The 14,802-nt window shown below is 48.6% G+C and overlaps 1 protein-coding gene across 1 annotated transcript in view; it reads left to right on the top strand.

Moving 5' to 3' along the window:
- LOC119383277 (Down syndrome cell adhesion molecule-like protein Dscam2) overlaps positions 1-14,802 on the top strand; it is a 573,655-nt gene that overhangs the window by 484,948 nt on the left and 73,905 nt on the right. The window contains exon 12 of the mRNA XM_049411927.1: positions 13,626-13,799. Coding sequence (XP_049267884.1) covers positions 13,626-13,799 — 174 coding nt within the window. The remainder of the gene's footprint in view (positions 1-13,625; positions 13,800-14,802) is intronic.

Here is a 14,802-nt window from a genome sequence, read left to right as displayed (position 1 = left end):
GTTAGAGGTTTAATTTAGGAGAAGAGATTTAATTTATAATTAGAAATAGTGACAAGACTCGAGTACAACGTATAATTTTTGGGCGCAACTTAGATTTTTTTTTTTTAATGTAAGGATTACTTGCCATTGTCCAGCGGCGGCTCAGTAATATTATACAGTATTAATTTTTCTAGCACTATGATTCACTGACACTGCTTTTACGAAGCGTTTTCTTTTTTTTTTTTTCGTGATTACAGCCCTCGTGCTAGGAGTCGTTCTTTTTCTTTCGTCCTTCAGAGAGACCCGATCGACAGCGCCTCAATGAATGCGCGCAGAGGGCAGCGTCCCTTCTCCGAGGATGTGGGCCCTTGAATTTAGTTTTAGTCTCTTGTACAAAGGAGTACGAAGCAATTTGTGAGCTACGGCTTCCTCGCGAGCGACCCTCGTAATCTCCGCGAAATGGCCGCTGCCTTCAATTAAACGCCAGCTACGCCCTCGCAGATAAAAGCAACGGCGTGGCTCTCTGCACGGTTGCTCTTCTCAATCTGCATACCTCTAGGCTCCAATTTCTCTCCGACTAAAGAAGACACCTTTTGTATGAAAGAATTTTTTCAGTGAATACTCGCGAACTCGTATCTGCTCTGGCACTGAATTCACGCAACTTTTCCCTCTGATTCTTTCATTAGTCGGACGGGTCTTGCTAATAGCGTTTTTGCTGTCACGATTGGCCGGCACCTCCTACTTCTATATCACGAACAGTTACCTTCCTGACTGCTTTACCGATAAGGGGCCGAATTCAAAAAAGAGCTTTTCGTTCGTGATAACTGCTCGCTATTAGCCTTCATTTATAAGTAATTTATACTTGCCTGCGCCCATTCTATCACCAGAAGAAAGAATCCCTTTATTTTTCAACGTGCCCCAGGCAAAAAGCTGTCATTGGCAGCTGGACAAGACCTATAGACAGCCACAAGCAGTAAGTTTCACTGAAAGTTCAAAATAATGCAAATAACTGCAGGCATTACGAGAAATGAGGCGAACTAAACAGGGTTCGCGAAGTTTTTCTTTCGTAATTCTCTGTTAAGAGCATGATGCATCTCCAGCGCATACGAGAGAAGAAAGAAATCCCAACTTCTAAATATTTCTGGATTTATTTCCGAAAAAATGCAGAGGCACTCAACTGCGTTGTTTAATTCATGATACCGAGAATATTGACATGCGTTCTTCAAGTTAAACGAAGTTCTGGGCTTTTAGTCTGCTCAGGGTGGGGGATTCCAGATTACTTTTGACCAGCTGGAGTTGACCATTTTGAACCATAGCGAAAGAAGAGAAATAAAATGGAGCACATGGCAAGAGGAGGCACGCACACGGTAGCCCAATTTTTTCAGTTCTGATTAACAACACCTGGAGTTCTTTAACGTTGACTTGAATCCAAGCACACACGCTTTCTTGCATTCAGCCCCCATATAAATTTGGCCGCCACGGCTCAACAGACGCAACTTCGTAGCCACTAAACTAACACGGCGGGTTCACATCTGTGCTTCAAAACATGTTTTTTTTTTTGTTCGAATCATAAAGTTCCTTAAGGCAACGCGCCGCTCCACAGGTTCCTTGAACGGTTAGAAGTAAGGTCAGAGTTGCCTTGTTTGTTATGCAGTTTAAGAATAGTATATTCAGGTTTTCTAGAATCAAATTTATTCTATTTGTACTCGGTCACTGCAGTTTAATCAAATAATCAGTTATGTTCAAATGAGTCGGTGCTTGTGCAGAGAAATGAAATATGGATGTCATAAGATCGACCACTAGTACGTACCATGTTTCGGTGCAGCAGCCGGAGATGCCAAATAGCCCTCTTTGATAGACTTTTATTTTTCTATTTGAGAGACATACTTCTTTTTTTTTTTTTGGATAAATGACAACTACACGTATACAATATGCATACAACTATAATAGTAGAATGTTGTGATTCACATACTCAATTCCTTTGCTAAGATCAATAGGTAAGCGCAGAAAAACAAACTTGCCTTATGTCATTTTCCAAACTTATTTTTGATTAAGAAAGTTTTGAACGCCACTTTCAGTACACTTTCTGCAAACCGAATTGCGAATTTTTATTACATGGTAGTTTTGAAGGAAGTTAATAAGCCATACAGTAATAACATTCTCGTAAACCATAGACAAGATTGCGAGCAGAGATATCCATGGGGAGTTTCCCGCATCTCTAACGGCTCTCTTTACGAGAGTGTATTCGCGCTGGTTTAGCGACGGAAAGAAAAAATACCCGTTTTATACGATTCGGTTGACTATAACTTTGAGACCATTATGCAAAGCACACGATTGATGGCATTCGGGCCATCCGAGCCGGCAGTAACATCTGCTCAAATTCCTTTAATGATATTCGTAACTTCCTTTGCAGTAACCTGGAAAAAAAAAATGTAGTTCGTCACTTTCGTGCGAAGAAACGAAAGTGTGTCAGAACAATCATTACTCTTTAGCGAGATAACTGCTTTGTGAATATCAAGCACCACTTTTTTTGCCCCTAGCAGCGTATCACTCTTTGACGACCCTGCACTTGCGGCTCACTGAATTCCACCTCGAAATCGTAGTGAACGTAGTCCGAACGATTACAAAATTCGAAATATGCTAGCGTGTGGCAATCTTCGAATTTTGTGCAGGACAGCAAGTCACGGAGGTGCCGACAATCTGTAAAGCATTTTAGGGGTGCGCTCTCATCTATATCGAGTCTCTGCAGAGCATTGTTGTGACAATTTTCTAAGCGTAGTTTCATTATCTTGTGCAATTATGAAGAACAAGCCAGGTGAGTGACGGAGAAGCGGTTTAGACTACAACGGAGGCCGTGTTACGGCAGCAAACGCGAGTTGGATCACGGTTCTGACACCGGTTCACTCGTTGGTTGACCTAAACGATTGGTCGAGGATTTACCTGATAGGTAATCATTACGCGAACATCTTCAACGTTGCAGCGAACCGAATAAGCGAATAACCGAGGCGACAAACTCAGTCGAAATGTCGAGTTTTTCAGCTCGCACAAAGTGCATGACTGACCGTTATCAGCGGTCCATCGGTGTGTATTATACCTTTCGTAAAATTCTTCAGCGCAGGCGTACAGAAATTAGAATTCCATCGACCACCGATCAGTGCGAGTACCGACAGACGTCAGAATCCCCCGATGCTGCCTCGTGCTCTGGTATCAATCAAGCGCTGGACGAAATGAACACACCATTACCTCGGGGTTCTACCATTACTTCGCGGAGAACCGCACACTGCCTGCAGCGCACGTTTTCCCCCGTGTAGCACAGCTCTCCCCTTTCCAGCTCACGACCGCAATTGCTTCACCGGCTGTTGTCGTGCCAAGTGCACGAGCATGCATGGCGTGACTCGAACAGTTTAGTCCAACCTATCACGCTAATGAACCGAGCCGCTGCGCCGGGGCTGCCCACTCCTCGGCGACACTCGTGAATTATTAATTGCGGGAGACAATCTCCCTTCCTAATTTTACGCGCCTGCTTCTACACGTTGCCGCCTCGAATTTTACCTTCTTTCATGGCTCCTTTCTTTCGCTCAACTTTACTTTCCGTTGTTCTTACTTTTTTTTTGTTTTTTTTTTACATTCTGCCCCGGCGTTGTTACTCGTGTCCTTTCTTTTTGTTCTGCGCTCTAATTATTATTTTTCCGTTTATATCGGTGAAGTCTTCGTTTTTTTTTTCGTTTTTTTTTTTTAGGGCTAGCCGTGTTCTACGTATTCATAAGTTTTGCCGCTATGCCGAAATCTCTTTCCGGCACATTTTTTTTCTTCCTGCTCGTTCGTCGTACCCCTACCCAAGAGGAAAAAAAGCAATGAAAGGAAAACGTAGCCGGCGAGGATGAAATAACAAAGGACTCTCCCATAGTCCCAGTGGCCATTCTTTCCCCCTTTCGTTTTGTGTCTTAATTGATTTCGTGTAATTACAACCGGCCCCCGAGCGTCTTCCCCGGTTTGTTATTGCATCCCAAGTGATCACCAAAAGGGGCGTAGCGAGCCGCATTAAGGCACTGTTTTAATTAAGCCTTTATCGGCGCCCCAGAACCGCTCACGTCTTCCACGCTTCGGGAAGGGCGTGCGCGTGAGGGTGTGCAGGCGAAAGAGCGCCGGTGGGGAATTACGGATGGAAGGGTTAAGGAACGGGCTACGCGCAGCCTGGGAAATAATTCGCCGCGCGTACTTGTTTTCTTCTTCCATCAATAAACACGTATTGGCGGTCGGATGTGAGATTCCGGTCACGCGTTCGACAGCTGCGTGGAATCTACACAGCGGTGGCACCGCCCGGTCGGTCTGGTTTGCCTCCATCCGCCCCTCCCCTTCTAACCCCGACTCTTTTTTTTTTTTTCCATGGCAAGGCTCGGTCGATCACAGCCGGCGGCAGCGGTTGGGCTTTCTGGCGTGTTGTCGTGACTAAACTTTGGCGCTTTCCAGAAGGGATTTTGTCCGACGGAGCTGCCAGCTTTCTTATTCATTGGCCCCTAGCTCTTTAGCCTAATGCTAATGGCGCTCAAGCCGACGACAGCGTATCGGCTTCGGCCCTTCTTGCGGCTTCGCAGGGAGCACTTTTTTTCGTCCACGGTCCACGTGCATATCACTGCAGTGGAGTGTACGGCAATGTCCGTAACTTTCCGTTTTAATTTCAGAGCGAGTTATAATGCTAGATTTTCGCTGCCGCAGTGGCATATAGTCGTTACGGTGCTCGATTGCTGACCCGAAAAACGCGGATTCGATCCCGGCCGCATTTTTGATGGACGCGAAATGCTTTAGAGGCCCGCGTACTGTGCGAATTGTGCGTACTGTGCGTACGTTAAAGAATGCTAGATGGTCGAAATAATAAATTAATATATTCGGAGCCCTCCAATACGGCGTGCCGCATAATCATATTGTTACGTGAGTGACAGTCGCTTTTACAAGTCGCTATTCACAAGATATATTTTCAAGAACGGCTGCCGCGCTGAGCAATCCGGCTCCGAGCTCGAGCAGCTAACGACCTTCGTCCTCTTCGTCGGGCGCACACGCGCGTCGACAATATGGATTCCGGCAGCCTACATGTAGCATAACCCCCGGCGCAAAGGCGCCGTCTCGGCGCATCTAGGCGTCAACGTCATTGGGCGAGTGGTACTGCTTCAGGCGTGCGACGTGTACGATGTCGCTGGCATGCGGGGTGGATGAAGACGACGAGTCAGCAGGAGCGATTTCATAGGTGACGGGAGTCACCGCACGAAGCACTCGGTATGGCCCTGTGTACCGAGAGAGCAGTTTGTCGGACAGGCCAACGTGCCGGGTCGGAGACCACAGCAGAACCAAAGAACCGGGCGAAAAGTGTACGTCGCGGTGTCGTTGATCATACCGACGGCGTTGGTTCTCTTGGGAGGTCAGAAGGCGAGTACGAGCGGCTTCGCGTGCATGAGCGGCCCGGCTGATAGCGTCCAGGGCGTATTCAGTGGTCGGAGCTGCTGGCAACGGAATGACTGTATCAAGGGGCAATGTGGGTTCGCGGCCGAACAGCAGGAAAAATGGGGAGTAACCAGCCGTGTCATGGCGCGAGGAATTGTAGGCAAATGTCACGTACGGTAGAGCAAGGTCCCAGTCGGAGTGGTCTGAGGAAACATACTTTGAAAGCATGTCGGTTAGGGTTCGGTTCAGACGCTCCGTGAGGCCATTCGTTTGCGGATGGTACGACGTAGTGAGCTTATGCCGCGTTTCACATGAACGCAGGATGTCCGCTATGACTCTCGATAGAAATGTGCGGCCACGGTCCGTGAGCAGCTGGCGTGGAGCACCGTGTTGCAAGATCACGTCGCGCAGAAGAAAATCGGCGACATCTGTGGCGCAGCTTGTTGGAAGAGCTCGTGTGATGGCGTAGCGTGTGGCGTAGTCTGTGGCCACAGCTATCCACCTGTTGCCAGCAGAAGACAGGGGAAAAGGGCCGAGTAAGTCCAAGCCGACGCGAAAGAAGGGTTCGGACGAAATGTCGAGGGGTTGAAGGCACCCAGCCGGAAGCGTCGATGGTGTTTTGCGGCGTTGACATTTCTCACACGCCGCGACGTATCGTCTGACGGAGCGTGCGAGACCTGGCCAATAGAAGCGACGGCGGATTCGGTCGTATGTGCGGGACACACCAAGGTGACCGGCAGTTGGAACGTCGTGAAGTTCGTGGAGTACAGCAGAGCGGAGGTGTTTGGGTACAACAAGCAGCAGGGATGGTCCGTCTGGATGAAAGTTGTGGCGGTATAGCGTACCATTCTGGAGTACGAACGAGCGATGAGATCGGTCCGAAGGTGAGGCTTCGAGGCACTCGATGATAGCCCGTAAGGATGCATCACGGCGTTGCTCGTCGGCTATGTGGGTCAGTTGGGAAACGGTGCACACGCAAGCGTCGGTGTCAGGGACGGTGCGCGACTCGCCAACCGGATAGCGAGATAGGCAGTCGGCGTCCTGATGCAGGCGTCCAGACTTGTACGTCACTGCAAAAGTGTACTCTTGCAGTCGCAGAGCCCAGCGACCAAGTCGACCTGTGGGATCCCTTAATGATGAAAGCCAGCAGAGCGCGTGGTGGTCGGTGACTACGGAGAAGTGAGTGCCATATAAATATGGACGGAACTTGGAGACCGCCCAGACAAGAGCAAGGCATTCTCTTTCGGTGATCGAATAGTTGCGCTCCGCAGGTGTAAGGAGGCGACTAGCGTAGGCGATAACGCGGTCGTGTCCCTGTTGACGTTGGGCGAGGACGGCTCCGATCCCGTGACCACTGGCATCAGTTCGGACCTCAGTCGGGGCGGATGGGTCAAAGTGGGCCAATATAGGTGGCGTCGTCAAAATTGTGATGAGGTGAGAGAAGGCGGCAGCTTGAGTGGACCCCCACGAAAATGGGACGTCTTTCTTTAGAAGATCAGTAAGTGGTCGAGCGATTGCTGCAAAGTCCTTCACGAACCGCCGGAAATAGGAACAGAGTCCCAGAAAACTCCGAACATCTTTGGCGGATTTGGGTACTGGGAAACTGGTGACGGCACGAATTTTCTCAGGGTCCGGCCGCACACCAGAAGCATCAACGAGGTGGCCCAACACTGTAATCTGTTGGCGGCCGAAGTGACACTTCGACGAGTTCAACTGGAGGCCAGCATTGCGGAAGACGTCGAGAATAGCCGACAGACGCTCAAGGTGGGTCTCAAATGTAGGTGAAAATACGAGGACGTCGTCTAGGTAACAAAGGCATGTTGACCATTTGAACCCTTGTAGCAGAGAGTCCATCATGCGCTCGAACGTGGCTGGGGCGTTGCATAGACCGAAGGGCATAACCTTGAATTGGTACAGGCCATCGGGAGTGACGAAGGCGGTCTTTTCTTGGTCTTTCTCGTCCACGGCAATCTGCCAATAACCGGAGCGAAGGTCTATGGATGAAAAGTAGCGTGCGCCATGGAGACAATCGAGAGCGTCATCAATGCGGGGCAAAGGATACACGTCCTTTTTCGTAATTCGATTTAGATGCCGGTAATCGATGCAGAAACGCCACGTGTTGTCTTTCTTTTTAACCAGGACGACGGGTGACGCCCAAGGGCTCGATGAGGGCTCAATAATGCCTTTAGCTAACATCTTGTTTACTTCTTCTTGAATAATCTGGCGCTCCGATACGGACACCCGATACGGTCGACGGTGAATGGGAACAGCATCACCTGTGTTGATACGGTGCTGCACAAGAGAAGTTTGGCCGAGTGGTCGATTGTCAAGGTCAAAGATCTCGCGGTAAGAAGCCAAAAGGCGGATGAGGGCGGCTGATTGCGCTGGGGGGAGGTCTGGGGCAATCATGGGGCGTAATGCCATGTCGAGGCTTGTGGTATCGGGTGGGCGACAAGGAATATTGGAGCATACGTCTGCTGCAAAAGAGGTGACGTGGTCATCGGCTAAGGACCGCAACGTGGCGATTAAGATGCCTTGAGGGAGGACTTGCTTCGTGAAGCCGAAATTTATGACGGGGAGATGTACCCGGTTAGCGGCTATAGTTATGACGCAGTGAGGCACAGTGATGTCACGTGCCAGAAGTACATCAGTAATCGGCGTGACGACGTAGTGCCCATCCAACACGGATGAAGTCGTTGTGAATTCGGCGAATGTTAGGGCTTTAGGCGGTAGGCGGATGAAATCCGAGGTGCAGAGGCTGTGTGGGAGGTCGGGGTGAATATCTGGCTGAAGAGGAAGGTCCAAGCAAAGAGTACCAGCGGAACAGTCTATCAGGGCAGAATGGGTCGACAGGAAGTCCATCCCTAGGATGAGGTCATGAGGACAATTATGGAGCACCGTGAAGAGGACAGGAACGTAACGGTCGGCTATGCTTATGCGAGCTGTACACATTCCAGTGACAGGAACAGTTCCGCCATCGGCGACGCGTACAGCTTTTGTAGTAGCAGGTGTGAGGACTTTTTTCAGTCGGCGACAAAGACGAGCACTGATTATGGACACGTGAGCTCCAGTATCGACTAGAGCCGTCAAAGAAATACCGTCCACATGCACATCGATGAGGTTCTTGTTCGTAGGAAGCGTCAACGGAGGATTTGGTTCAGAAGGAGATGATGCAGCACTACCTCCAGGAGCTGCACGATCTAGTTTTCCGTCGGGTACGATGCAAAGTTGGGCGGCGAGGGGTGGCGGCGGGGTTGGGGCGACGGGGAACGACGGCGTTGAGGGGACGGTGAACGAGCAGGAGGGCGGCTGTTAGGTGTGTCACCAGTAGGGTCTGTACGGCTGGGCGAATACCGGCGAAGATCTTCATATGGGCGGGAAGGCGAGAAAAATTGGGTCCTATATGGCGGCGTCCAAGTGGCGCGGCAGTAGCGGGATACATGACCAACGCGGTGGCACCGGAAGCAGATGGGTCTGTCGTCGGGAGTACGCCATTCCGCTGGGTTGCGAGATCGTGGAGGAACGTATGGGTCACTTCGAGGTGCATTCATGGGCATTGGTCGGGACGAGGGGCGAGAGACGGGGCAGGCGACAGGGAACCCGAGGTTGGCGAATTCTTGTCGTACGACCGCCTGAATAACGGAGACCGCGGGGGTTGGTTGTATAGTGGCATGGTCGAATGAAGAGGGCTGGAACGGCGCCGGACTTGCCGCTTCAAGTTCCCGTCGAACGATACGCGTTACACTCTGCTCAAAGGGCGGTGTAGCGGCGGAATCGGAGCAGGTGGACGTGGCAGCCGTGTTTGGCAACCGAGAAAATTGAGGGTGCACACGACGGCTTTTGGCCGTTTCGAAACGGCGGCATTCTTGAATGATGCGGTCGATAGTCGAGACGTTGGTGTAGACCAGCAAATGGAAAGCGTCGTCCGCGATGCCTTTCAAAACGTGACCCACTTTGTCAGCTTCGGGCATTGCCTCGTCCACTTTCCGGCAAAGAGCAAGCACTTCTTGTATGTATGAGACATACGACTCAGTAGGTGACTGGACACGGGTAGCGAGCTCTTGTCGTGCAGCTGCGTGGCGACCGGTCGGGTTCCCAAAGATGTCACGTAGCTTCTCCTTGAACGTGTCCCAGCTGGTGAGCTCGGTCTCATGTGTTTCGTACCAGATGCGCGGGGTTCCGTCCAAGTAGAAGAGAACATTAGCGAGCATCATGGTAGGGTCCCACCGGTGAGTTTGACTGACCCGTTCATACAGGCGAAGCCAGTAGTCGACGTCGAGGCCAGGTTGCGCAGAGAATGTCCCAGGATCGCGGGGGGTGGGGACCGCAACAAAGGTTGTCGTAGGAGCCGCAGATGGAGATGGGGACGGGTTGTCATTGGAAGCCATGGCGAGAGGCTGGATGACGCGGCCACTGCGGAGCTGCGTGATGAGGACGGGGAACGTTCCACCTCCACCAAATATGTTACGTGAGTGACAGTCGCTTTTACAAGTCGCTATTCACAAGATATATTTTCAAGAACGGCTGCCGCGCTGAGCAATCCGGCTCCGAGCTCGAGCAGCTAACGACCTTCGTCCTCTTCGTCGGGCGCACACGCGCGTCGACAATATGGATTCCGGCAGCCTACATGTAGCAATATCGTGGTTTTAGCACGTACATCCCCGGAAATCATCATCATTATTATAAAGCTCGTTTTTCCGTCACGTCTTTCTGTGTGTGTTTTTGTTTGCTTGTGTGTCTGTCTATTCGTTTGTTTTATCGCCATCGAGTGGTCACGGCTTTTCTGTATTACTTCTAAGATTGGCTATTCCAATCATCCTCTTGTGAATTAGCGTTTAGAGAAGTTTCGCATTTTTGCCGTTGACAGGCTGACATTTCATTTACTTCCGCTATCTTCGAGCGGTAGTTTTCACAAGGTAGGTACGTCGATTTCCACACCATGAACAGGTGGCACCCCTAGTAAACTTCAGTAATATGGTTCACCGTAGTATGCGTCAGCCGGTGGAACACAATTATAGGGGATAGAACATTCGGCAGTAACCGGAATAAAGTTGTAAGCGTGGTTATGATTTTGCAGTGATTTTTGTTCAAAAACATATTAGTGTAGCATTGGGTTCTAATTATTAATTATCTTAACTTGCTATTTTCCACCCTACTCCTAACGCAGAAGCACACGTTGTTGGGCTAGTCGGTTCATGTTCTTTCAGAAGCCACGTAAGTGGCTATTTCGCGCAAGGAAAACACAAGGGGAGGGTTAAGGGGAGCGCAAACTTTCGACTGTTTATTCCAAATTTTTGGTTGCCTCGCTTTCTGCGCATGCGGTTGCATATATATATATACTACTGCAGTAAATTTAGAATAAACAGTCGAAAGTGTGCGCTCCCCTTAACCCTCCCCTTGTGTTTTCCTTGCGCGAAATAGCCACTTACGTGGCTTCTGAAAAAACTACTCCTAACGGTTTTGAGATACGCTCTATAGTTTCTGTAGATGTTGATAAGATTAAAATCCAACTTTCGATGTTTTTTTTTCATATCCTTTAGTTTATATCCTGGTAGACTACATCTTGCTGTTATCACATGGACCTGGCCCAGCTATTTTTTTGTATTTGTTACTGGACACATTCCGGGCATTTAGTCAACTTCAAATGTTTTATTCAATTCTTCTGTTGTATTTTTAATTATTTATTTATTTATTTTTTGGTGGCCTGCCTACTTCAGTGTTCTTCCTTCTCCCTGCCTTCTGTTGTCCGTTGGAAATGATATAAAATGCGCTCGCGCATATGGCATACTATCTCGCCTCATGATGCCTGCAATTCTGAAGGCATTCTGGAAGCTTAATTTCGTTTATTTGATTCAGTATTCTCCGACAGAATATACAAAATTGTGAGAATAAAGTTGCGTGAGACGTTTTTGTGTTCGCTATGCATAGTATTCGCGCCGCCCGAAAAATGAATACGGTTTTCACTGAGGTTTCACAGCCATCCTCACGATTTACAGAAATTCTGCTCGGTGTGTTCTACAGTCCCTTAACCTAAGCCCCCATGTGTACGTCGCAATACAGGAGGCAATTTTCAGGTCCGCATCGAGTTCACTTTGTCCAAGACTAATCGAATGCTGTTTCTGTTTTCTTCACAATACCTAGACATACACGTCACACGACACCTTTGTGAACCTTGCCTAGAAAGCCTTCACTATTTCTCCGGCACGAAACGAACTCGGGAACACTGAAAACTGCGTTAAGCTGCGGAAACTCATTCTGAGGCCGCGCAAAAGGTTTGGCTCAAGCTTCGGTACAACTTTCTCTCGTTAGGTGTAGCTCGCTAACTACGCCTACAGAGCCACAAAGGGCTGACCGCGTGGCGGGTTACGGCTTCGTCCGAGTGTCTGTGTGGAAGGTACAGGCTCCTGTTATACACGTGGGCTTCTGTGCTGCCTCATCCTTTTCATGCGCCGCGTCCATTCACGGATTCCCGCGCTGCATTGAAGCGTTGTCCATCATTACTCTGACTGGGTGACCTCGCTTGCAACCGTTGCTGCACATCACTGGAACATTGAGACGCTGAATAGAGGAGCGCTAAGGCGGCAAAAAAAGAGAAAAAAACGTACATCGCCAGATCATGCGATTGGTGCTCATCAGAAGAGCTGCAAGTCCTTCTTCTCATTACTTTTTGCAAGAAAAATCTCCATTGGAGCCGCGATAGCACCGGATTAGGGTGACCGATAAAAATGCTACAAAAGTGAATGGCGACACATTGTGCTCAACACTTGCGGTAAAACCTAACGCACCTTAGTCTGTGGCATCGTAGAGAAGTTCCTCACGGGTAAAACATGTGGTAATAACAATAATCGGACTACTCACAAGGTCTCGCTCGTGAAAACATTTAGATGCCACCCATAACAGCGGTAATCCAAAAAAAAGCCCGAAGTTCAGGGTAAGACGGAAGCTTCAAGAGGTGTAAAGGTCGTGAACACGGGCTGTCGCTGGAGCCGACGTAGCGTTGAAGAAGACAAGACCGCTTGTCGAAACGTCGGCTCCAGCGAGACACCCCGTGTTCACGCACTCTTCGTCTCCATAACAGCGGCGCAAGATAAGGACGAGAACGACTTTTGTGGGGTTCTTCAAAATCAGCTTAGTGCCGTTTTTTATATGCTATATTTATTTCGACTTGTTGCTCTGAAAACGATGTGTGCTTCTGGCTTAGACTTTGGGCGGGCACATTTGAGAGTTCAGAGAATCCACACCAGCTATTATTTTAATAATTCCATAATTTATTGTAGACGTGAGTCAAAGTGCTCGATCAGATAGTCAACGACATATACAAAGTATGCTTATGGGAATGCTTAATGTACCAGTGATGTCGACGTTCTTTATAAGCAAAAAATAAACGCTCGTTGATTAACAAAAAGTGATCATGAAATAAGATTTCCAGGTGCCGTGTTACAAACAATGATAAAGTGAGCAGCACACTGACACAAAGAAAAGTCCAAACAATGTGGATATAAATAGAAGAGCAAACCGTTCTGAGATATATACCAGATAACAAACTTTGATGGCGTTATCGTTTTTGATTACGTAAGATGCAAGCACAGAGTTTTGAAATTTATTTATTCAAGTCGTATTCACGCAATGTATTACTTTGTAATGAAAAATTTAGACGGGAATTATATGTTTTATACTAGTTACCAAGACATGCGAGCCTGAACGTTACAAGGGGGCTATACGCAACAGGTCCAGCCATCACTTTCGGCTAACCATAAGAGAAGTCTTATCGGGAAGACGCCCAGCGTGTTTCAGTTAAGTCTTCTTACACAAAGTTTTCTGAATTGATACTAGCAGTCGGTGTTGTGCAGAAGCTTAGGACGCAGAATATAACGATACGAAAGCATCGCCGCTAACAGGACCGATGCTTTTAGCGGCAAGCCCTGAAAAGCTCTGTTGTTAAAGTCGGATGTTAACCTCGGAGCGCTGTATTTCTCCAGGCTAACTGCAATACGGCGGTGCGTGCCGCCACCGATTTCTTTTTTCATGACACTATTGTGCGCGCGTCTCTCACACAAACCAGCTCACTGTTCCTATAGATGAAACCGAAGTGCAATGATTGAATTTTTAGGTCTATGAGAAGTTCAGATACTGATATCGTAGTCCTAAGAGCAGTGAGCCATCAAGTGACATGTGTCATTCCTGATATTCGTCTCACTTTTATTCACCAGGCGGCGAGCTACGCGAGTTTCACAGCATCGTGAGCAGCCCGCATATCCATGTGCTGGAGAACGGCTCGTTGACCATCGTGTCTGTGCTGAGCGAGGACAGGGGACGCTACCTTTGCGAGGCGTCCAACGGCGTGGGCCCTGCAATCAGCACCACCGTCACGCTGACAGTAAACAGTGAGTGCTCCTTCGTTGCCATTGTGGCCAAGCCCGATTCTTCTAAAAAGACAGGGCGTGCAAACACGGGCACAAGAAAGAAGTCAGGACACCACAAACGCCGACTAACAACTTTTTTCCGCCGTTGTGCGTCTCTTCAGTTGTTAGTCGGCGTTTGTGGTGTCCTGACTTCTTTCTCGCGTCCGTGTTTGCACGCCCTGTCTTTTTAGAATGAATACTTACCAACTAGCTCAGCTCTTTGTTATTCTAAATCCACTTAGTTGCATGCGGTCACGCTGCCTATCCAAATTGTATTGCTTCTCCAGTCTTCTGACCCGAGGGAACGCTTGCCGTTGGTGTAAACTTAGTTTATAATCTGGGGAATTTCTTGTATATTTTTTTTTCTCCTTACAAGCCTATGCAGACAAAATAAGCCATAAATGACGGGGGAAGGCCACATCAATGAAGTCACATGATCTGCCAGAAAGCTATTCCCGCTCGCTTCGAGGTGTCGCCATATCATTTCACCTTGATGGGAAATTAAAGTGAAATGAAAAGAAACAAGAGAACCCGACTCGAGCTAATTTTTCATTAGTTTTCCTTTATTTTTGGGCATTTAATGGAAGCTTTTTTTTTTATTGATGTACTCTTGTATTCTAGCGCTGCAAATGATGGCCATGATTTTCGTTCCTAAAAGTGCTGTTTGCCATGGCCGATAGCCCTCTCTAATTATATGTAGAGCATGACGATCAGCTGGCTTGTCCCTGTTCTTACAAATAATCCTCGCGTGTGAACGCCTCTTCCAGTCCGACCTCATGATCTTGCACCACCTACCGTAGTAACTTAGCGGCGAAGGTGCTGCGTCGCTAAGCTCGAGGACGCGGGTTCGATCACCAGCCACGGCGGCCGCATTCGGAGGGGGCGAAATGCAAAAACATCCGTGCATTTAGATTAGGGAGCACGTTCAAGAACCCCAGGCGGTCAAAATTAATCTGGAAATTCCCACTACGCCGTTCCTCATAAT

The sequence above is a fragment of the Rhipicephalus sanguineus genome, chromosome 1 (assembly GCF_013339695.2).
Source record: "Rhipicephalus sanguineus isolate Rsan-2018 chromosome 1, BIME_Rsan_1.4, whole genome shotgun sequence".
NCBI classification, from domain to species: Eukaryota; Metazoa; Arthropoda; class Arachnida; order Ixodida; family Ixodidae; genus Rhipicephalus; species Rhipicephalus sanguineus.
This window is presented reverse-complemented; position numbering and strand designations above follow the sequence as displayed.